Genomic DNA, 25,585 nt, shown 5'->3' with positions numbered 1-25,585 from the left:
TATCAAGGTATCAAGATTTAAAACTGCTCTCTTGAAGATGAGCAAGTCTTCTGGATGTTAAGTTACATATTATTTAACATGGGAACAATATTCCTTTAGAAAAAGCAAATAGCACAGCTAAAAAATATAGAAGATATTTGATAAGGCTTAGTGATTTACCAAAACATAAACTGACTTAATTTTGTACATGATGTGGAGGTCCGGTGTTGGACTGGGGTGGACAAAGTAAAAAAATCACATAACACCGGGTTATAGTGTTTTATTTACTTAATTCTGTACAATTTAAGGAGCAAATGGACACTGGCTGGTGCTCACAAATTCAAGACATGATTTTTCACAAGGTTTTAGCTCAAGTTGTTTCTATGACTTTATTGAAAATAAAACATAATTAACTCAAAGGAAAGGTTAGACACGGCAGTGTGAAGATTGGCACATTGCGAAGTTTGTTACATTTGTTACCAGGCTTCATATCTGTCTACCTTATCTTTGAGAAGCCAGTTCAGAAAAACAGAAGGTAAGGAGGAAAAAGGGAGTTGGGGAACACAGTTATTAGTTATTCAGTTTATTAGATGAGATCATGTAAGATCAAACCAGAAATGACGACCAAACTGAGAGAAATGCAAGTGAAAATAAGAGAGAAAATAAGTGGTCAGAATTAGAGCAAATGTAAAGTTTTCTTCTGAAGTTGTCTTTCATATGCATCTTGAATGACAATATGTTCAGCATTTTATCACTTTAGGAAGCACCAATAAATCTGTACAAAAAGAAAATCTTCACTCGTCCTTTCCTTGATGTCAATTTCTCAACAGTTGAGGCCAAAAGGAGTCCCTTTTGTTTATAACAAATCACTCATGAATATTTAAGAAGAAATTTCAGTAATAGCAGGAAATAATCTGCAATTAAAACAAGCATCTTTCACATCTGTACCTATTTTTTTCTACAAAATTCAAATTATTTCTAGCAAGGGAAGAGATAATCTTTGCCATATACCAGAAAACATTCCAAAATAAAGAAGAACACCACTTGGTTGTAAATTTTTTTAAAAATCATAAAATACTTCAGTTCATTATACAATTTTTACAAGTTTGAAACTCTGCACAGTGTTAAAAGGATGTCACAGCAAAATGTGCCAAATTAATGATATTCATGCCCGTGAGATCATGTTGTTGGAGAACAAGACTTATAATTTGTAAACTTATTCCACTAGCAAGCTTTTAACCCTTAAAGCATTAATTGTACTAAATAAATAAATCCTTTTAACCAGAAAATGAGCAATTACTAATGTAAGATCCCAATCTTTTGAAATTCATTTATTTCCTTGGTGGACTCAAAGTCCAATCAAATATCTGAACAGTAAAAATAAAGTTCATATTATTAAGACAAATAAAATGACTGTTCAATTTCAACATTGGAATACCTTTAATTCAAATGAAAAGATGCTTCAGTGCAATTTTAACACTCAAATTAACTTTTATCAGACTACAAAAGGTACATTTCAAACAATTAAAAACACATTTGCTTCTATTAGCTAATTTATCCTTTTTTTCTCTAACTACACAAGCTGTTCCGTAAATAAAACAAATAGAAAAAAGGAGACTGCTCTTGGCAAATCCAGACATTGATTTGCCTAATGTGATACCATGATTTATGGCTCTTGATGAGGCTTGTTTAGGATTTGGATCAGAGCTATAATTAGTCCTTCAATGTAAGTTAACCCTGTACCCAAAATAAGATGCAAATGTTTTCATACAGATCATTAATACCAACATTTCTAACAAAATTAAATCTACAATATTTTAATCACTGTTCAAAAGTGCCTCAAATCCTTAGCTTATATTGTTTATTATACCCACATTAAGTGTATATCTGGTTATTTGGAAAGGAATTGGTGGCAGTTCCAAAGTCGCAGAAGACAGCAACAAGGAAAATGTTTAGGTCTAAGAGTTGATCAAATTATGTTTGGAGGTTGGACAAAAATTAGAAAAGGTCAAGGAAAATCATTAGCAATAATTTTATGAATCACTAAAGTTCTACAGTGATAGACAACAATAGAAGACTAAGGAGAGAATTAATAGAGATCTTTAAAGATTATGAAAGGGTTTGATAAGATAGACATGGAAAAGATATTTCTACTTATGAATGGGACAGATATATGGAATACTAAGCACCAGGTCCTCGGAGACCAATGGTTCAGGGTCCAGGGCTCTACAGAGCCACATGTGCTCGTCTTAGAATGGGGCTGCTGGGTTAGGATTGGGTGCATTTTTTTGTGCATTGGAGGAGCCAGGGTGCTGGTTTAGGATGAGATTGCTGTGCCTAGCTCACGAATGGGACTACTGTACTCGGGCCAACACAGGCTGGTCAGGAGCCAAGGGTGGGGACTTGGATCCAGTCAGTAGTGGAACTTGAGCCCCTCTTCCTGCTTGGCACAAAGGGAATATCACTGTGACTGTCAGAACTGAATCACCTCAACTCCAGGACAGGAGTTCTCCAGGTCAAACCATCTCCAGGCAATGCCCTTCCCTCCATTGTAAGGCTAGAAGTGGAGACATTCATTGATGATTGAGCAATGTTCAACACCATTCATGACACCTCACACATACTGAAGCAGTATATTGAAACAATCCATACCGCATGCATCAAGACCTGGACAATAGCCAGTTTTGGGCTGATAAGTGACAAGTATCATTTCGTAGAATCATAGAATCCTTTGAAGCAGGCCATCAAGTCCACACTGATCCTCCGCTGAGTATTCCACCCAGATCCAGCTCCTATTATCCCTGTAATTCTGCATTTTCCATGGCTAATCCACCTAACCGACACATCATTAGACAATGGGAGGAACCTGGAGGACCCGCAAGAAACCCACACAGACTTGCAAAGAATTTGTAAACTCCACACAGACAGTCGTCCAAGGAGGGGAATCAAGCACAGGTCCCTGGCGCTATGAGCCATCATGCCGCCCCATCACTGAGCCACTATGTCAACACTCAAGTCCTGGGGAATAACAATCTTAAACAAGAGAAAATTCAAATCATCCCTTCATATTCAATGTTGATCACTCATGATCAACATTCTGGAGGTTACTACTGGCCAGAAACTGAACTGGATTAGCCCGAGAAATATAATGGCTACAAGAGCAAATCAGAGGCTAAATGCAGTGATTTAGTCACATCCTAGATATCCAATAACCGTCCAAGGCATAATTGTAGGACTGTGACAGAATATTCTCCATCTGTCAGAATGGGTGCAGCTCCAAGTAAATGCATGAATCAAGGCAATACAACTCACTTGATTAGTACTTCATTCACCACCTTCAACATTCACTCCCTCCACCATCAATGCAGGGACAGTAGGGTATATCATTTACAAGTAACTCATCAAGGATCATCAAATAACATCTTCCAAACCTGTTGCCTCTACCATCTCGAAGGACAAGGGAACATAGGTACATCCCCACCCACAGGTTCCCCTCCAAGCCACACATGATCACAACTTGGAACTATTACACTGTTCCTTCAGTATTGCTAGGTCAAAATCCTGGAACTCTCTAAATGTATCATCCATGTCCCTGCACATGGATGACTGTGGTAGTTCAAGAAGTTAGGTCACGACACCTTCTTCAGGGCAATAAGGGTGGACAATAAATGCTGTTCTCATCAGAGATGCCCACATCCTATGAAAAATATGTAAAAATCTAATCGGGGTTTCAGGAGATACTTATTTCCCCAAAAATAGAAATCATGATCACAGGGAGTAATTGAGATGAATAATACATGAGATGAATAATATACTTGCAATTGAGGGAAGCTAGGCAAGCATATGTTAGAAAAGTAAATGCAAGGATATGTTGATGGAATTTGCAGAAAAGAAGCTGGAGAAAGTTCATGTGGAGCAGAAATATTGGCATGCACTGTTGGATCAAATAACTTGTTTTTGTATTATAAATACTTTGAAATATAACAGCACACCATGAAATCATGTGCAACAAAGTCAAAAATGTTTTAGAAAGTCTGTGAATAATACCTTTGAAATGTATTGCTTACAACAATATAAAATAGAAATAATATGAATCAAAGTGCCATGGAATGTATAAACAGAGCATCAGTTTTACTCTTTTCTCACATATTTCATGCCTTAAGGAAGGTCTCCTGTGCCATATGTTCAAATCCAGTGAAGACATAACTGGCTATTTTAAAGTTTTGTCAAAGTTGATCTGTAATCACCATTTCGCACAAATGTATGCACATTTACTGATATTCTTTATCCTAAGGTTCGGGTAAAGAACTTAGGTTGGTACTGTCACCTGTGACCGTGAAGTCTAATATTCTGTGATGTTTAGAAAAACATTATATTGTTAAGTTACACAAATGGATTTTAAAACTTTTAAATCAAAAGCCACTGATCATACAAATGGCAGTGACTTTTTTTTAGGTTAATCATTTCACAATTTACCTGGCTTTGATCCTTCAGCCACACTCCCGTTGTACACATGGTTCACAAACTCTGGTCTGTTATCATTCATATCAATAACATTGATGTAAAGGTCAATTGGGTTTTCCACCTTGTTTCCATTCATGTCAACTGCATGTGCTCTCAGCTGTAAACACAGAAGCCAAGATATGGTCAAAGCTATTTATGTAACTTATACAGTCCAGCAAATCCCAAAAGACCATTTCACACAAGAAGTATCAAACATCAAGAATCAGTGATGGGTGTTATTATCAATCATATGCCTCACAGGAAAGTGAAACCACATTTGGCAAAATGCTAGTTAGAATCACAAGGGTCCATTTGAGTTTGTACAATATTACAGATTTGGACTAAATTTCCATTGTATAGTGCACTAGATCTTAGGTTAATTATGATGAAAGAAACATTTTTTTTCTGTCTGAATTATTTTCATCCAGGAATATTTTAGTCTCTTCACTGTAACATCCAATTGATTCTTAAATGATACCAAGATTTTCAATTCTACTGTTCTATCTATTAGTCTTTTCCATGCATTGGTCACTTTTATGTAATTAGATTATCTTGTGTAAGTCCTAAATGAATTTGTTAAAACTCAGAACTGTTCTATTTGATGTCCTCAAAAAAAACTTAGCTCAAGTTACAATACCATTATTTTAATGAGACTAATCTGCAAGAGGAAGCTGTATTTCAGAGATCTGAACTGAAGGCATGGATTCTTTTAGGAATGTACTAAATGGTGCTACAGATACCTTTCAGAATTAGCATCCAGAATTCTATTCTGTTGGACTCTCTGTGCTGGGGAATTGGCCAGATATCCTCTGACAAAAGCAAATGGCTTGCCTTGCATGCTGAATAATAAAAGTTATAATTATCTGAGACTAACAATTGACAATAGGATATTATAAAATGCAACGTAAGTATTAGCTGCATCATTCTGCTTCCTCATCGTCATCTGGAGTTTCTTTCAGTCACCAATTCACTGAAGGCAAAAGGGTTTTTGAGAATACGACACATTAAAACACTGCAATATTACTCAAAAAGCTTCTAAGTTATGAGAAAAATTAACAGAAAATCAAAGATGCCTTAAGTTAAGTGACATAATGTAACAAGCTGGAAATGTCCAAAATTATGAAAATCAGCACAGCAATTCTTTAGAACAGAGGGACATTGCAGCATTAGGAATGAGTTTGGCTGTGGCTAGCATTTAAGATTTGGACAGAAACATTCACATTTCTTTTGCAAATGTTCAAAAAAATTGCAACTCTTCCAATTTGCATAATCTTGGCACACTAAATGAGGTGTGGGTTCTCAGCAGAATTACCAGTCTCCAAAGATACTCAGCAACAAAATATCAGCTGTTTGGAGCTGGCACCTTGGCCATGGCTTTCCTCAGAGCTATTCCTGTTCACTGTCTTAATCATTAAAATTGTGGCAGAACTTTTGTTCACATGTGTGAATGGGATTTCCAACAAAGCTACATTGGTAATGCTGCAACAGCTCAGAGAAAACCCATAGCCAGGTCCTATTTCTGTAAATGTATGAGGCTAGACATGCATGTGTAAGAAACGTATATTCTTTCCTAAAGCTTAAGAACAGAGCAAATCAGGCAGCATCAGGAGGTGGAGAAGTCACCGCTTCGGGTAAAATCTTTCTTCGGAACTAGGCGTGGGGGTAGGAGGAGCTACAGTAAAGAAGGGGACGCAGGAGTGGGGTGGGAAGAGTGGCTGAATGGTGAGGTAGTGATAGGTGGACACAGTAGTGGGTATGCCCTAGTTGATCGATGAGAAGGGTGAATCCAGTTGATAGTTGGAAGAAAGGGTCGGTAGATGGAACGGAAGTGGGGAGACGGATATGGAAAGGGCATCAGAGGATGGGTGAGAAAGTTATTTAAAATTGGAGAACTCAATGTTAAGTCCTCCAGGCTGTAGGCTGCCCAGGCAGAAGATGCGGAGTTGTTCCTTTAATTTGCAGTCTGATTCACTGCAGCAATGGAGGAGGCTGAGGGTGGACATGGCGGAGAGGGAGTGGGAGGGGACAGGGGAATCAAAATGGGCAGTGACTGGGAGGTCGGGGGCTGCTTTGGGCTAGGCGAAGATGCTCGGCAAAATGGTCACCTAGTCTACGTTTGGTCTCACTGATGTAGAGAAGACCACATTGGGAGCACTGGATGTACTAGGCTAGGTTGGAAGAGATGTCCAACTAGACTAGGTTCCAAGAGATGACACTCTGTCTCATCTGAAAAGATTGTTTGGGACTGAACCAAGGACTATTGGATGGAACAGTCCTTGTAGAAAGCAGAAAGGAGAGAGATGGGGAAGGTGTTCTGGGTGGTGGGGTCTAATTGGAGTTGGTGCAAATGTTTGAGGATGATGCATTGGATGCAGAGGTGGGGGAGTGAAAAGTGAGGACAAGGGGTACACTATTGTTATTATTGGGGGGCATTTAGAGCAGTGGAGTGGGGAATGGAGGAAGTGTGGTGGAAGGCTGTCTGGATGACGGGGGAGAAAGAATGTTCTTTGAAATAGGAGGATGTGTGGGAGTGGATCATCTCCTCGTCAGAGCAATAAAGACGGAGAAATTGGGAAAACAGGATGGAATTTTTACAGGAATTTTAATGGGGTGGGTGGAGGTGTAGTCCAGGTAGTTATGGGAGTCTGTGGGTTTATAATAAATGTCAGTCTGTAACTGTCTCAAGAGATGGAAACGGAGAGGTCTAGAAAAGGAAGGAAGGTGTCTGAGATAAACCATATGAATTTGAGGGCGGGGTAGAAGTCGTGGGTGAAGTTGATGAACTGCTCTACTTCAACGTGGGTGCAGGATTCAGCACCGATATAGCCATTGATGTAACGGCAGAAGAATTGGGGCACATTGCATGTGAAGACACTGAACAGAGACTGTTCGACATGGTCGACAAGGAGGCAGGCATTGCTTGGCACCATGCAAGTGTCCATGGCCACCCCTGGATTTGGAAAAAGTGGAAAGAGTTGAAGGAAAGATTATTGACAGTGAGGAAAATTCCACGAGGTAGAGGGTGTTATTGGCTGGTGGGATGGGGGGGAAGTGGATTGGATGGGTTTGTTGCAAAGGGAAAAAACTGAGGGCCTGCAGGCCATCATTGTGTGGTATGGACGTACATAAGGACTGCACATCTACAGTAAGGATGAAATGCGGGGGATCCAAGATGGCGGCGACCCAGCCAGTCTGAGTCTACAGTGCTCCTCCCAAGACTTGGGCAAAGTGGGTCACCCACTCCCACCACATTCACCAAATCATTTAAAATAGCTGTTTAATTTAATTAGTTGCTTAGTATGAAATTTAAACAATCTAATCTTCAGTAAAAATGACTAAAGGGAAGGGAGCCCACAGTTCTCAGCAAGCAGGAACCCCTCCCTCACCTTCTCCAGCTGCAGCAGAGGTGTCCGCAGCCACCCTGGGGGACTTACCTATAGTTGTGAGCCTTGTGGAAATCATCTCCAAACTGGATGCGAAGATCGACACTTTTATTGAAGAGTCCTGAAGCCGATGGGACTCACTCTCGGCCGCGCTGCAAAAGCACGACCGAGACATTAAAGAAATCAAGCGCCGAGTCGGGGGGGCGGAGCTAAAGGCTGCGACCTCCAAAACTACAGCGCAATCGGTCGTGGATCGGATCGAGGTCGTCGAAAAAATATTCGTTTGCTGGGCCTTCCTGAACGGGAAGAGGAAGGCCAACTTACAGCGTTCCTTGAACAGTGGCTTCCACAACTTTTAAATCTGGAGGCTGGATCAGGCCAGGTAAGGGTGGAATGGGCCTACCGGGTTGCAATACGTGGGCCCGGCACGAACCAGTGCCCCCGCCCAGTCCTGTTCTGGCTGCAGAGCTATAAGGAGAGGCAGATACTCCTAGAACCCTCTAGAAATCTTGGAAAAGATTCCCAAGCCATGATCTATAAAGGATCCAAGATCACGTTATTCGAGGACTTTTCCCCAGCTCTGGTCAGAAAGAGGAAGGCAATCAATGAGGCGAATAAGTGTTTAAGGGACTTAAATATTCAGTACTCCTTACGCTACCCAGAAAAGGCTAAGGAATTTTTAGACTCTCTTAGATAAATTGTAAGAGATAATGGATGTTGGTTTGCCTTCCCCCCACTCCAGTTTACACCACCTCCCTTTCTTTTTTTTAACCTTACTGTTTAATATTATCTTGGGGGGGTGGGGAGAGGGATTTATTTATTTGTTCTCTACTTAACGCTTTTCTCCCCCCACCTTGGGGTGTTTTTTTCATTATTCTACATACATATACATACATATAAGCCGTGGGGGGGTCTAGTTAATGTTGGTGGGGGGAGTGGTTACCTTATTCTATTTTACCTCTGTCTCTAGGAGCGGGGTTGTTTTCCCTTGTTATTTTGTGTTATTATATTTAATTATTACTTGTTGAGGTTGTAATTTTATAGTTATATATGTTTATACATGGTATTAACATTACCAAATATATCCAGGTGTTGGTGTGGGTGGGGGCTGAGGGGTGCATAGAGTGCTCACTGTTAACTCTAGCTCTGTAGTATATTTGAATTCTCCTCATTCTATTGAGGAGCGCCTTGGTCAAGGGTGGGACACTGGTTGGGAGATGATACGATAGACCTTTGAAAAGGAAGTGATACCCCCTAGGAACAAGGGGGAAAATCTCCATTTAAATACGTTTTTTTTATTATTATTTAGAAATAGTTTTTATTATACTGTTGTGAGTGTATTAGAAAGCCTTTATTTTTGTGAATTTTATATGCTCTATGCTCGGGATGTTCTGGATAGGGTTTCCCCTCCCGAGGGGTCTCAGATTTGCCTGGACGATTATGGTTGATCAGTCGGTTAAGTGGTGCACCTGGAATGTCAAGGGGAGTAATTTGCCAGACAAACGGAAGCAAATATTATCAAATCTCAAGAAAGAAAGAGTTGATGTAGCTCTCCTAAAGGAGACACACCTGTTGGATAAAGAACACTTGAAATTACAACAGGGTGGATTTGATCAGGCCTTTTTTTCTTCTTTTAGCTCAAAAAGCAGGGGAGTTGTTATTCTTATTCTGAAGAATTTCCCTTTCAAAATCCTAGATCAGATAAAAGACGAATCTGGACAATATATTCTGATTAAAGCCCTTGTAAATGGAGAGGAATATGGGATTTTAAATTTACTGCCCCCCGGCACACCCCTTTACATTTATAACGGAAGCCTTCTCAAAATTGATGGCTCTCGGTGCTCGTCATACAATTATAGGGGGAGACTTTAACTGTATTATGGATCCGGAAATAGATAGGATTCCCAAGAGTACTGCAGGAGTATCCCCCAGATCTAGACATTTGGTGGATCTGAACAAAGAATTAGGATTAGTAGATGTATGGAAATGTCTCCATCCACAGAGCAGAAATTTTTCTTTTTACTCCAATCCACACAAATGTCATACCAGAATTGATATATTTTTTGTCCCCTCGATTTTTTAAAATTCCATATCATCCTGTAAAATAGGTAGTGTAGCAATTTCCGATCATGCTGCTGTATATATGGAAATCAAGGCGAGGAACAATGGGACATCCCCTCGGCATGGACCCTTTCCTGATGAAAGATAGTAAATTTGTAAAGTACTTCTCTCAAGAATTTAAAACTTTTTTAGAAATTAATTTAGGTATGGCTAGAACCCATCAATGATGTGGGAGACCATCAAAGCTTACGCGCAAGGTTTGATCATCTCCTACTCAGTGACCCAGAAAAAATTAAAGGGAGAACAATAGCATCTGCTCGAAGCTCACTGAAAAGCGACTGAAACAGCATACGCTGATAGACCTTCTATTATCAAATTGCAAAGGATTACGGCCCTTAGGACAGCTCTAAACACCACGCTTACCCAAACGGCTAAGAGGGAAATATTATTTTGCAAAACAAAAGTTATATGAATTTGGCGACAAACCAGGTAGATACTTAGCATTTCTTGCAAAGAGAAAAAAGGCCCCTTCAAACTATCACGTCTATCAAAGGAAAGTACGGGTATTTTGATTCATGATCATAAAAGGATTAATGCAATCTTTAGAAAATTTTATTCTGATTTATATAAATCGCAGGATTGTGAAGACAGGACTAGGAGGATGCAATCATTTTTTAAAAATTTGACCTTTCTGGACCTAACTCCAGAACAGGTATCGGTCTTGAATGCTCCCCTAACAGTCCAAGAAATATTTGACGCAATCAGGCAACTTCAGAGCGGTAAGGCGCCTGACCCAGATGGCTTTCAAGCTGAATTCTATAAAGAATTTACAGGAATATTGGCTGGTCCACTTATGGACATGTTAACTACGCATACAGTCAGGACTGTCTCCCGCCTTTGTTGAAAGAGGCAAATATCTCTCTTATCCTTGAAAAAGGAAAGGATCCAGAAGATGGTGCATCATACAGACTAATATCCTTGCTAAATGTAGATTTTAAAATCCTTTCTAAAACGTTAGCATTGAGATGAGAAAGGGTATTGTCACATATCATAAAGGAGGATCAGATGGTGTTTATTAAGTGCCGTAGATCATCCAATAATATTAGAAGGGTTTTGAATATGATTCAAGCCTACCATCAGGGAAAGATACCAGGAGTAGTAGTCTCATTAGACATGTAAAAGGCATTCGTCAGTACTATTTATCATTTACTACATGATGAAGTATCGGGAGATATGGACAATCTGCTTAAAACATGGGGTCAGGATTTGGGACTAGAAATCTCCATAGAAACATGGAATGACATTTGGGAAAACGCCAGAAGAATCACCATCTGCAACAGAACTCAGGCTACCCAGCTGAAGATACTTCATAAGGCCCATATAGCACCGGATCAATTGGCAAAATTTAAGGCAGGAGCATCTCCAATGTGTCCCAAATGTAAAATAGAGGTGGGCACTCTTGTACATTGCCTATGGACCTGTCATAAGATCCGTAGATATTGAACTAAAGTAGCAAGTACCCTGACAGAAATTTGAGGAATGGAAATTAAAGTGGATCCTGTATCTCTCCTTTTGGGCTTTTCGAACTTACCCTCCCTGGATATGCACGGGAAGAGATTATTTTCTATTGTCTCTTTCTGTGCAAGGAAAAATATTTTGGTAAACTGGGTGGTTGAGGGCCCCCCTGGACTTTCAAATTGGCACAGATTAATTATGGAATGTATTCCCCTTGACTTACAAATATGGTGCACTGAAAGACCGAATTATTTAATAAAATATGGCAGCCCTTCTTGAATTATATAAATACAGATATTTCGGCTATCCTACCAAGGGCTTTTATTTAATTGAGATTTCAAACCCGGCTGGTCCAGGGCCCCTTGGGAGAGGAATCCCGCATGAATACGGGTTTTGTTACATTTGATGTTAACATATTCCGAGCATGTATCTCACCACCCAATTTTTGTGTTATCCGTTGGTTTTTTTCTTTCTCTTATTTGAATAATGTAAGAGACTCAATTATACACTCTGGTTAGTTGTAGGTTAGATTAGTAGTTAGTTGAGTTTTTTTTTCTTTCTCGGTATTTTTCTTTTGTTAAATTTTGGTTATTATTTATTTAAGATTTAATTGTATGTCAATGTTTGTACTTGAGAGTTTTGTTTATTTTTTAAAATTTGTAAAAATGTTAAATTTCTAATAAAAATATCTATAAAAAAAGGATGAAATGCTGGGGCCAGGAAATTGGAAATTTCCAAAGAAGTGGGTGGCATGGTTTGTGTCGCAGACGTAGGTGGGAAGTGCCTGGACCAAGGGGGTCCAGATGGAGGGACTTGTGTCTATCACCCCCTTCCCCCTTTCTGGCTTCTTACCCTCCCGATCTCTTTACTGCTGACTGTGTAGTTCCCCCTACTCCCACCCCCAAGTCCGAAGAAAGGTTACACCTGAAACGTTGACCTCTGCACCTCCTGATGCTGCCTGGCTTGCTGTGTTCTTCAAGCCTTCTGCTCATCTACTTTAGATTCCAGCATCTGCAGCTTTTTGTCTCTTTCCCAAAGTTTCCTTTTCTCTTTCCAGAAAGAGACTTTATAGTCGATAACCTTTCCAGAGTCTTTCCTGCTTGACTGCTGGTGATGCAGCATAAACCCCACTTCCACAGGCAGCATAGGAAATGTCAGACATCTGCTTTTCTTTTAAAAGTGAATAAAGTTAATGCTCAGTCATTACCCATCCATGATATAAGTACATGCATCAACTTTGACAGACACCAAGGTGACAATGCTCAGTGACTCCACCACACAAATGAATGGCAGTGGCCTAGTGGCATTATCACTGGAGCGTTAATCCAGAAACCTAGGTAGATTACAATGTAGATTTTATTGTCATGTGTACTCGAGTACAGGAGCACAGTGAAAATTGTACAAAGTCATCATTCTCCGGCGCAAACTTTGGGTATAAAAGACAAGATTAAAAACAGAAGCTGAAGTAAAAGAAACAGCCAAAAGAAAAAGAAACGTCCAGATCACTCCCCCGCCTCTGCCATGAGGCCTTGCCACCAGAAAAACACCACAAAGACCATCCCTTGGCCTATAAGCACTCAGGTGCCCCCAAGACCTTGCACACTGCCCCAGTGGAAATGCCACCTCCTCCGCTGTCAGGTACCTGGGCCCACCATCGCCGCTGGAACCTTGTTGTCATTCTTCGACAGCATCCTGTCTCCACTACCATTGCCATCGCTACTATGAGTCCTCTGATGCTGCCGGGCCCGGAAATGGGCTCAATGTTGGACCCACCACACCAAAGCAGCCGTTGCCTTGTTCTGTTTACATAGCTGCCTCCTGGGACCATCATTTCAGAAAAGAAACTCACTGCCACCGACATTCTGGGAAGGAACTGTCCCCACTGCAACCAACATTCTGGGAACTAATTGGCCCCCTCATCATTCTGGGAAGGAACCACTCAAATCATTATCGACATTCCGGAAAGGGACTATCCCCACTGCTGCCGACATTCCGGGAAGATACTGTCTCCACTGCTGCCAACATTTCGGAAAGGAAGCACCCCCACCACTACCAACATTCAGGGAAGCAACCCACCGACATTCCGGGAAGAAATCGCTGCTGACATTCCAGGAAGGAACCAACCCCACCACAACCAACATTCTGGGAAGGAACTGGCCCCACTGACATTCCAGGAAGGAACTGCCTCTGCATTCCCCCATCCCCCAACATTCCAGAAAGGAACTGCTTCCACCACCACTGGCATTCCGGGGAGGAACTGCTCTCCCGCCAACATTCCAGGAAGGAACTTCCCCCACCAACATTCTGGGAAGGAACTGCCCCCACTGCTACTGACAAAGGGGAAAAACAAAGAGCAGAAGTAAAAGAAAGAGAGCGAAGAAAAGAAAGGCAGATGGAAGCTGGGTTTGGATCCTGCCAGGGCAGATGGTAGAATTTGAATTCAATAAAATTTACCCTCCATCTGCATCTTCTTACAATGATCTGTATCTGGGCAATCTGAGAAATTAAATCTGGAAAATATTCATTCTGTGGCATCACAGGTACCTACTATCTGCCAGTACTGAAAATTAAAAGCAACACTTGCCTTGTGTTACACGTTGTAGCAAGACAATTGTACAGCAAGATAAGTTTAGGAGAGTTCAAGATCATGCAAGAATTCCAACTTGACAGGTGTGCTACACTTCAGAATTCTAATGCTCTGCATCACAGGACTCTTTATGTATTTCTGCCTATCTCAGCCATGCCATATAACATGAAGCAGAAAATACATTTCTCTGTTGGAAATTGAGGAGCTGGGAAATAAATCAAGGCCAAGTCACTCCATCAGAAATCTTGTACACCTTCTCAGCTCCTGATCAATATCCATCTAGGCACAGGCCTGTTCAATAAGCAATGGTGCAGAGTGAACTTGGAACTGGGATATTGGAAAACAGATTTTAAGGTGAAAAAATGTACATTAATGGGACAAGGAGGCACTGCATCAAACTTTGTAAATTCTCATTGAGCTTCCCTAACTTATTTAGAGGACATCTGCTTATACCTGGCTACCAGCAAGCCTTTTTTATAAGAAATGTAGATGACAGAAAGTCTCATAACTTTAAGTTATTGAAAGACATGTCGGTATTTGTTGATGCATAGACAGTTTTTCAAGTGTCCTGTTTGAAATATAACAGCCTGAGGTAGAGAAAGTTGTTCATTGAGTTTGGTGAAAACTCAGTAAAGCATTAAATTACTGAACTGACAAATTAATCATTGGGGTGGATGGAAATCACAGAATGCCTACAGTGTAAAGAGAGGCCACTTGGCCCATCGTGTCTGCGCTGATCATCCAAAGAGCATCCCACCCTATCCCTGTAACCCCACATTTACCATGGCTCATCTATCGAGCCTGCAAATTCCTCAACACTATAGGGTGAGTTACGATGGCCAATCCACCTAATCTGCATTGAATTGTGGGGGGGGGGGGGGGAACTGAAGCACTGAGAGGAAACCAACACAGACATGGGGAAAATGTGCAAACTCCACATAGTTACCCAAGTCTGAAATTGAACCCGGGTTGCTGGCACTCTGAGGCAGCAGTGCTAACCACTGAGCCCTCCGAATATGCAGGGATGTATATGATGATGTACAAGTTAATATAAGACTGACCCTGCACATTCATTTGGTCAACCAAGTTGCTCATCCTCATTTATATTCTACAGAATTAATAATAAATTTATAACTACATCGTCAGAAGAATGCATGTTTACATTTGTTCATGGTACACTGATAGCGTTTGAGATAACATTCTAAAATGGCAGCTTAAGTGTGGCTTATTAACAGTAATGAACATTTTAAAAGCATATCATTAAAATAGAGAAACTTAAAACTATTGGATAAAAAAGCAGCAAATTCATCATTCCCTTGTCACTAGCATGCTTTCTATCTGGTAATGAACAAGGACACTTTCAGTTCATGATTATCTATCAGAAGCCAAGAAATTTATATTCAGTCACAACGTACAAAAAACCCTTAAAAACAAGAACTCAATCAATAACTTGTCTTCAAAGATTTGACCAATTCAATAACCAGAAGCAAAGTCTTTGTTACAGAACACATCCCACTCACTACGCCACCTCCATAATATGCAATTATTAAAGAAATGGCTCATCTTAGGTGGTTTACATTTTGAAATAACATAATATCTTCTGATTTCATACATTTTACACAACCTATTATTGTTAAATTATTTTAGTGATGTCTGCAGCAAGGAAAATATATCTGGTCTTATTCCAGATTCAGATAAAATAAATTGATTTTCAATCTAATAATGGAGAGCATTGTCATTCATTTTATTTGAGGTTTTCTCCTAAATCATTCCCATCATCATTCTTCACTTCAGAAAGTAAAGTGTTACTTTAATTACAATTGGACTGCAACAAATATGTAAATATATGCAAAGCAATTCTGAAAATACTTCCTTTTCGATATCATTTCCTCACAGAACACCTAACTTCATTAGGTTTTTCCACCTGTGCACACATTTTGGAAGATTAATATTTTCACAGTCCAAACACATTTTCTATTGTTAGTCAGGTGAGAAAAGATTAAACACACCTGCCACTTTGGATTCTTTCACATTTCAAAGATTCTGCAATATCAAACTACTGGGAGAAGGCATTAGAATGCAAGTAACTTGGTGCCATTAATAAATCAGCAGATTTTCCAAAGGTTAAAACAACTCAACAAATCTGTGGCTAGACTTGCTTTTACATTGTTGAAGTACAATGTATAAAGGGGAATCGTGCAGGAGGGATCAAGGGTCAGAAGCAGTGGCCTGATCTTCCTGACATTGTTGAAAGGATCATCAACCAATTTGCACAACTTACCTTCCATTTACTGAAATGAAGTAGAACCTCAGTTCTCATTTCATTTCAACAAATGGAAGCTCACTTGTGCAAAATATTTGATGCAATGTAAGGAAAATCAGGCCACTGCTTTATTCTCTCGAGTATGACCCTTGATCCCACTTGGCCAGATGTCTTGAGAGATTACAAACTGATAAATGTAGCTTTCTCCTTTTGAAATTTGCGTCTGCAAAGTAAAAACTTTCTTTTCCAATCTTATTTTTACCTGCTTGCTTCAGCTAGCAACCATTTTGGATGTGGAAGGAGCTTTTATTATGGAATTGCTCATTGAATAAGCACCTTTACTAAGATTCCAGGTTGCAAGTAAAAGGAGAGAATGTGAAAATTGATTTGGTTGTATCATAGACTCGATTGGCTCAATCTCTGATGTGTAAAACGGTGTCAAAGAGGGAGATTCACAGCTCAATGAACATGTTCACAATCTGCCCCTAAAGACATGCCCAGACCGGCAAACTCATTCACAGTATTTTCAGATCCTAGAGTGCTTTTTAATGCAATTTTCTTCATATGACTCTATTTATAAGATTTTTGAATGGAAATATGATGTTTTCTTTAAAATGTGGCCATTTTGATGAAATATTTCCAAGACCTTGATGTGCAAATCTAATTTATTTAAAACATTTCAATAGCTTTCTTGTGATTTGATCCCATCAATGCTCCAGTCTGTGTGTTTACAAACCAAAAGCACAGCATTTAATAGGATTTCACACTTATTCAATATTTACAGCTCACAAATTAGGATTTTACTTTAGATTAGATTAGATTCCCTTCAGTGTGGAAAGTGGCCCTTCAACCCAAAAAGTTCACACTGACTCTCCGAAGACTAACCCACTCAGACCCATTGCCTGACATTTACCCCCGACTAATGCACCTAACACTATGGGCAATTTAGCATGGCCAATTCACCTAACCTGCACATCTTTAGACTGTGGGAGGAAACCGGAGCATCCAGAGGAGACCCACGCAGACACGGGGAGAATGTGCAAACTCCACAATTCCCTGAGGTGGGAATTGAACCTGGGTCCCTGGTGCTGTGAGGCAGCAGTGCAAACCACTGAGCCACTGTGCTGCCCCACAGTGTACTTGTTCTTGTACTCTTCTGTTCCTATTGTATGTGCTCTGTTTTTACCACCATATAGTTTGTAAATTTACCTCGCACAAGTTTCCAAGTTGGACATCTAGTCACTGACGGGTTTTCTTTGTGTACAGGTACACCTCACATTTATTTGGCCCAGGGTCCTGCGTGAAAGGAAGCCGGCCCGCTGCAGACCCAAATCGGACATCAATCCCACTTTCTGATCAGGACCTGATGAATTTCAGATGGTTTGCTCCCTGGCAGACAAACATTGCTGTGGGAAGTGGGATGTAGGTGTCAGAGTTTCAGTGAACCTCAGTATGTTGGAATTAGCTTTGTGGCTATTTCTGGAGTTACCTCCAATGATCCCTCTAATCATTACTGGTTAGACTATTCAGGAGCTGGCATGATACTGATTGTAATTGGCCCAGATTCCATTTACTTGGAGGTAAATTTTGCAACTGAGTCTTACAGCTGCTATTCAAATATAAATTTGCACATGTAACTTCACACCATAAGGCAGAATAGGCATCACAATGATATCATAGCTGATCTGATTAGCCTCAACTCCACTTTCTTGCATTCACCCTATCACTATTATCACTCCCATTCGATTATTTTCCTGATTAAAAATATGTCTATCTTAGCTTTGAAAATACAACCTTGACAGCCTTCTGTGGCAAAGAATTTCACAGCTTCATTGCCTTCAGAGGGGATATTCCATCTTATGCCTGTCTTAACTGAGCAATTCTTACTCTGAGATTATACCCTCAGGTCCTTGGCTCTTCCAGAGGGGAAACAACCTCTCAGAACTACCCTCCTAAGTATCTTAGAAGTTTCAGGAAGTCACTTCATTCTTTTAAACTCCAATATGTACAGATCCAACCTACTCAACCTCTCCTCATAAGAAAATCCCTCCTTACACAGGATCAACCCAGTGATTTACTTTAGATTAGATCAGATTCCCTATAGTGTGGAAAGTGACCCTTCAACCCAAAAAGTTCACACTGACTCTCCGAAGACTAACCCACTCAGACCCATTGCCCTACATTTACACCCGACTAATGCACCTAACACTATGGGCAATTTAGTATGGCCAATTCACAGAACCTGCACATCTTTAGACTGTGGGAGGAAACCGGAGCCAGGACTGCCTCCAATTCTAGCTTATTTTCCTCAGATAAAAAGACCAAAACTGTTCACAACATTTTAGCTGTTGTCTAAATAGTATCTCACTTAGTTTTAGCATGACTTACTTACTTTTATACTCCATTCTCTTTGAAATAAAGGTCGAACATTCTATTGCCCTCTCTTTTATCTGAACCTTGATGCTACCTCTTTGAAATTTATAAACAAATACTACCAAGCCACTCTATGCTGCACCTTTTCCAGCTTTTCTTCACTTAAATAAGTATTCAGCTTCACTATGTTTTCTGCTGAAATGCATAATCCCATGTTTTCATACATTATTATTCCATCTGCCAGGTTTTTGCCCACACACTCACACTGTCTACATCCTTCTGTGAATTCTTCATGTCATCCTCACTCCTTGTGTTCCCACATAGATTTGCATAATCTGCAAACTTTTTTTTAATTAGATTTTTTATATTAGATTACTTACAGTGTGGAAACAGGCTCTTTGGCCCACACTGACCCATCGAAGATCAATCCACCCAGACCCATTCTCCTACATTTACCCCTTACCTAACACTACAGGCAATTTAGCATGGCCAATTCACCTAACCTGCACATCTTTGGACTGTGGGAGGAAACCGGAGCACCCGGAAGAAACCCCGCAGACACAGGGAGAATGTGCAAACTCCACACAGACAGCTGCCCGAGGCGGGAATTGAACCCGGGTCTCTGGCATTGTGAGGCAGCAGTGCTAAGCACTGTGCCACCATATATTTGGCGATAGTATATTTACTTCTTTCATGCAAGTAAACTTTATAGGTTGTCAGTAATTGTGGATGAAACATGTGCTGCTGGAAAAGCACAGCAGGTCAGGCAGCATCCATGGAGCAAGAGAATTGATGTTTTGGGCATTAGCCCTTCATCAGGAATGTTCATCAGTAATGTAGTGCCAGCACCGTATCCTGTGGGACTTCACATGGATATGCAATTCCTCTACATGTGCTTTTCCCATCAGATTTGTCTGAAAGCTCTGTGCTTCTTGCTGTACTGTAACCACCCGCCATCATTCTCCTTCCCATGGCCAGGCTTGGTCTCACTGCAAACAACTTCACCTCATTTCACTTTCTTTAATTCCTTTCTGAATGGCATTGTGGGTCAACCCACTCAGGTGGACTGCAGCTCACTACCACTTTCTCAAGGGCAACTAGGGACGGCAATAAATGCTGACCAGCCAATGACACCCACAAAAGTTAACTGTGTGGCCATGGGTAACAATATGAGCCCCAATTATATCTGTGTCTTTGTGGGTCTTGTGAGACACTGCTAGTTCAAGTCCATCTACCCCAATTCGTTCTCCAGTACATCGATGATGTCTTTGATGTTACTTCCTGCTTTCATCCAGAATTGGAATCATTCATCAATTTTATTTCCAATTTCCATCCTTCTCTGACCTTCAGCTAGTCCTTTTCTGATTCTTCCTTTTCCTTCTTTAACTTCACTGTTTCCATTTCTGAGGACAAATTGTCCATCGATATCCATGATAAATCCAAACGTTCTACACTATCACGACTACACCTCTTCACACCTTACTTCCTGCAAGGATTTTATTTTATTTCCCAATGTCTCTGTCTCTGTCACACCTGTTCTGATAATGCCCGTGTCCTCCCCTTATTGTGGTTGACAGGGCTTTTGGTCATGTCCAACCCACCTCCCATGTTTCTGCCCCACCCTACTTCCCAACAAAAAGGTTGTTCTTGTCCTTACTTGCCATACCACTAGTCTCTGCTTTCAATATTCAACCCAGTCATTCATTTTTTTCAAATAGTCGCAAAAAAAAGCATTGCCACATCAACCTGAATTTTTTCACCTTAAAGATGTTGTACGTTGTTTACTCACTCCACCCCATTCAAACTGAACATGTTCTTTTCAATGAAAAGACACAAACAACACAAAGACATCAACATTTTAAAAAGTCATTCTCCACACATCACATACTCTCAATTTTGCAAGAAAGGAAGAATAGGGTTGTAAGACCATAAAAAGCAGGAACAAGAGTTGGCCAGTTGGAGCCTTGAGCCTGCTCTGCCATTCAATGGGATCATGAGTGATCTGATATTCCTCACCTCCATTTTCCCTATGATTCTTGATTCCATTATGAAAATGAATCTGTCCACTTCAACCTTAAACATACATCAGGGGTCTCTGGCCCCACAGGTCTGTGTGCAAAAGAGTTCCAAAGACACTCTGTCCTCAGAGAAGAACTTCCCCTTTACCCCAGTCTTAAATTGGCATCTCTTTACTCTGAGACTATGCCCGCTGGTCTGGATCTCTTCAGGAATAGAAATGACCTGTATAAGAGGGACAGGTTCCACCTGAATTGGAAGGGGAACATTATATTTGCAGGGTGTTTGCTAGTGCTACTTGGAAGGATATAAACTAGTAAAGGTGTGGGGGTGAGTTGTGGTGGTGGAAACCAAAACTATATTGAGAGAAAAGAGAAAATATTGAGGCGGGTACAGTAGATAAGGAGAACTACTTGAATAGTGAAGGCAGACAAGAGCTTGGCAGAGAACGAGGTAAGACTGACAAATTAAACTGCATTTACTTCAAGACAAGAGGCCTGACAGGTAAGGCAGGTAAACGTCGGGCATGGTTGGGAACATGGGACTGGGATATCATAGCTATTACAGAAACATGGTTCATGGACTGGCAGGATTTAATATTCTGGGGTGTAAATGCTATAGGAAAGGTAGGAAGGGCAGAGAGAGAGGAAGAGGAGTGCCTTTTTTGGTTAGTGGTAACATTACAGTACAGTTGTACTTAGAGAGGATATTCCAGGTAGTATGTCCAGTGATGTTATATGGGTCAAACTGAGAAATAAGAAAGGGATGAACACCTTGTTGGGATTGTATTATAGGACCCCAATAGTCAGCAGGAAATTGAGAAGCAAATATGTAAGGAAATATTCACCCTCTCTAAGAATAACAGAGTAATAATAGTAGGGAGGTTTAACTTTCCAAAATTAGACTGAGACTGTCATGGCATGAAAGGGTTATGTGGAGGAATTTGTTCAATGTGTACAAGAAAACTTCCTTATTCAATATGTGGATATACCTACTAAAGGAGCAATATTTGACCTTCTGTTGGGAAAAAGGCAGAACAAGTGGCTGAGGTGTCAGTGGGAGACCACTTTGGGGGAAGCGATTATAGTTCTATTAATGTTAAAAATACTTATGGCAAAGGATAGAATTGATCAAAAGTTGGAGCTCCAACTTGGACTAAGTCCACTTTTGATGGTATTAGGCAGGAACTTTCAAAGGATCACCAGGGGAGGCTACTTGCAAGTAAAGGGAAGTGGCAAGCCTTCAAAGGTAAGACAATGAGAGTTCAGAGGTGATATATTCTTGTTATTGTGAAGGGCAAGGCTGGAAGGTGTAGAAAATGTTGGATGACTAGAAAAATTGAGGCTCTGAACAAGATAAAGGAAGCATATGCCAGTTATAATCAAGTGAATATTGAGAAGATTACAAGGGCATTTAAAGTATACTCAAGAGGGGAATCAGGAGGGCAAAAAGGGGCCATGAGACAACTTTGGCAAACAGAGTTAAGGAGAATCTAAAAAGTTTCTATAAGTACTTTAAGTGCAAAAGAGAAACTAGGGAGAGAATAGAGCCCCTTAACGATCAATGTGGCTGTCTCATGTGTGGAACCACAGGAGATGGGTGTGGTACTAAACAAATGTCTCACATAAGTATTTACTGTGGAGAAGGATATATAAACTGAGAGTTCAGGGAAACAAATAGTGATATCCTGAAAAGAGTTCATATCATAAAAGAGGTGGTGCCAGAGGTCTTAAAATACATAAAGGTGGATACATTTCCAGGACCTGATCAGGAGTTTCCCAGAACTTGGTGGGAAGCTAGGGAAGAGATTGCTGGGTCCATTGCTGAGATATTTATATATTAGCAGCCATGGTGAGGTGCCAGAAGACTGGAGGTTCGCTAATGTGGTGTTCTTATTGAAGGAAGGGAGTGAGGAAAAGCCAGGGACATGTGGACCAGTGAGCCTGATGTCAGTGGTGGCTAAGTTGCTGGAGAGGATTCTGAGGGACAAGATTTACATGCATTTGGAAAGGCAAGGACTGATTAGGGTTAATCAGCATTGCTTTGTGTGTGGGAATTATGTCTCACTGGTTTGACTGAGTTTTCTGAAGAGGTGACAACGAAGATTGATGATATCAGAATGGTAAATGTTGTCTCTGTGGGCTTCAGCAAAGTGTTCGACAAGGGTCTACATAGTAGACTGGTCAGTAAGGTGAAAGCACAGGGGTTGGATATAAAATTGGCTTGAAAGAAACAGAGGGTGGTGGTAGAGGGTTGTTTTTCAGATTGGAGGCCTGTGGCCAGCAGTGTGCCACAAGGATTAGTCCACTGCTTTTCATCATTTTATATAAATGATTTGGATGTGAACACATAGGATGCACGATTAATAAGTTTGCATATGACACTAAAATAGGTGATGTAGAGGACAGCGAAGATGATTATCTTAGGGTACAACAGAATCTTGATCATGTGAGCCAATGGGCCAAGGAGTTGTAGATGGAGTTTAATTGCAAACAGTTGTTGTCCCAGCAATGATCCCCGTGGAACCCTACACGTTACAGATGACCAACCTGAAAAAAGTATTCCTTATTCCCACTGTGTTTTCTGTCCCATTTGTCAATTCTCTATGTAAGCCAAAATAGCACCACCAACACCATGACCTCTTCTGGAGTTGTGTCTGCCCATTCAACCAGTCCTGACATGATCATTTCTGCATGTAAGTTGAGTAGGTGACTTGCCTGCAAAATGACCTGAGAATTTAAGCTGGATCATACTTAGTTAGATGTTAGAATGTCTAGTGGGGGAGAAGCTGTTCAAAAGATGTAGATCAATATTAAAGGGCAAAGTGATGACCAAAATGTGGATTAACAATTCATACATGCACAGTAAAAAAAAAATGCGGGCTACATCCTTCCTATTTCTAAAGGATTGGAATTGGTAATAAGCTGTATGTATTGAGAATGTTGGGCTTTAATGATTATGAAGGAAAAAGTGAGGTCTGCAGATGCTGGAGATCAGAGCTGAAAATGGGTTGCTGGAAAAGCGCAACAGGTCAGGCAGCATCCAAGGAACAGGAGATTTGACGTTTCGGGCATAAGCCCTTCTTCAGGAATTCCTGAAGAAGGGCTTATGCCCGAAACGTCAAATTTCCTGTTCCTTGGATGCTGCCTGACCTGCTGCGCTTTTCCAGCAACACATTTTCAGCTTTAATGATTATGATCAGCCTAATTAGTGGCACATGGATGTACAAATGAAGAACATTTCATAGAAACACACAAAACTTGGAGATGGGAGCTGGAGGAGGCCATATGGCCCTGTGAGTTTGCTCCGCCATTCATCACGATTATGGCTGATCAGCCAACTTAATAGCTTAATCCTGCTTTCTCCCCACAATCGTTCAACTGAGTTCTTCCAGCCATCCTATTCCTTCTTACTTAAATACATGTGAAGAAGCTCTTTGCTAATACTGGGACTAAGGCAATGTGCATGAGTTGCTCATTTTTAGTCCACTTTATTTGTGCCCATAACCTCCGGTTTAAATGTTAGTTAGGAACTACTTCATCCTCTGGGAAGAAAGGTAAAGTTAAAGTCACCATATTCCCAGTGGACAATAGGGCTGCTCTCTCATTAGAGATGAGTGGTGGTGATTTAACCTGAGGGTCACCATGTCCCAAGTGAGGAGTGAGGTTGAGAAGGCAGGATCTTCAAGGGAATCTCAGCTAACTCTCACTGTTGCTGTTATTCTGCATCATAAACTAGCCATCCAGTCAAGTGAGCTAACCAACTCCTATGGGAAGTAGCATCTAAAGCTTTGTAAACAATGCTTATCCTTCTGTACACATACTTTATTATGTAATAGTTGATGGCAAATGTTCACTGAATTACATGGAAACTGTAACATGGAAACTGGCCAATTGGCCAAATCAGTTCATATTCAGATTTATCCTCCACACAAGCTGCAGTAATCCCTGCCTAATACTCCAAATCCCTTCCTTCCCCTTTCCTTCTATTATCTAACAAATACTCAAATGTAGCTAAATCTGGTCGTGCGTTCCATAGTCTCTCACCACAATGTGGAAAAAAAACCTTGATCTGCTCTTGTCCCGATTCTCCTATATTTAATTTTATTTCTATTTCCTCTTTTTTGGTGTATCAATAATTTGAAACAATTTTAAAAATCTACCCTTGCCTAATCCTTTCATGTTAAGTACTGATGCCACATCATTTTAATCTCCCGTTTTGTTGAATAGAGCCGCAATTTTCCAAGACTTTCTTTTATTTTTGTTTCCATAATACAAAACAGGAATCTTACTTCAATTTATGGTCTAGCCTCTCTGTACGCCAAGATGACACATCATGCCAGCTGTGACCTTATTAACGTTTGGTTCAAGTTCACCATTATATGTTGAATCTTCATACACTACCTCTTACCCTAAAATTAATATTCCATTTCTTTTCCATCTGATCCACTCAGAGTCAGAGAGATGTACAGCCAGGAAACAAACCCTTCGGTCCAACTCATCCATACTGATCAGATATCCAAACCTAATCCAGCCCCATTTACCAGCATTTAGCCCATATCCCTCTAAACCTTTCCTATTCATATACCCATCCAGATGTCTTTTAAATGCTGTAATTGTACCAGCCTCCACCACTTCTTCTGGGAGCTCATTCCATACATGCACCACTCTCTGGGCGAAAAGGTTGTCCCTTAGGTCTCTTTTATATCCTTTTCATCTCACCCTAAACCTAGGTAAGAACTGATTCAGGATAGTCAACATGGCTTTAGGCGTGGGAAATCATGTCTCACAAACTTGGTGGAATATTTTAAGGAAGTAACAAAGAGGATTGATGAGGGGAGAACAGTGGATGTGATCTATATGGACTTCGGTAAGGCAGTCAACAATGTTCCCCATGGGAGACTGA

At 40.6% G+C, this 25,585-nt stretch overlaps 1 protein-coding gene across 2 annotated transcripts in view; it reads right to left on the bottom strand.

The window, feature by feature from the left end:
* The window catches only part of LOC132822921 (cadherin-4-like), a 672,789-nt gene that overhangs the window by 125,958 nt on the left and 521,246 nt on the right, over positions 1–25,585 (bottom strand). For both annotated transcript variants that reach the window (XM_060836327.1, XM_060836328.1), the window contains one exon: positions 4,456–4,600. In XM_060836327.1, the coding sequence (XP_060692310.1) occupies positions 4,456–4,600 (145 nt within the window). The remainder of the gene's footprint in view (positions 1–4,455; positions 4,601–25,585) is intronic.

Source organism: Hemiscyllium ocellatum, chromosome 15, assembly GCF_020745735.1.
Source record: "Hemiscyllium ocellatum isolate sHemOce1 chromosome 15, sHemOce1.pat.X.cur, whole genome shotgun sequence".
NCBI lineage: Eukaryota > Metazoa > Chordata > Chondrichthyes > Orectolobiformes > Hemiscylliidae > Hemiscyllium > Hemiscyllium ocellatum.
The sequence above is the reverse complement of the archived record's forward strand: the minus strand, read 5'-3'. Positions and strand labels throughout refer to the sequence as shown.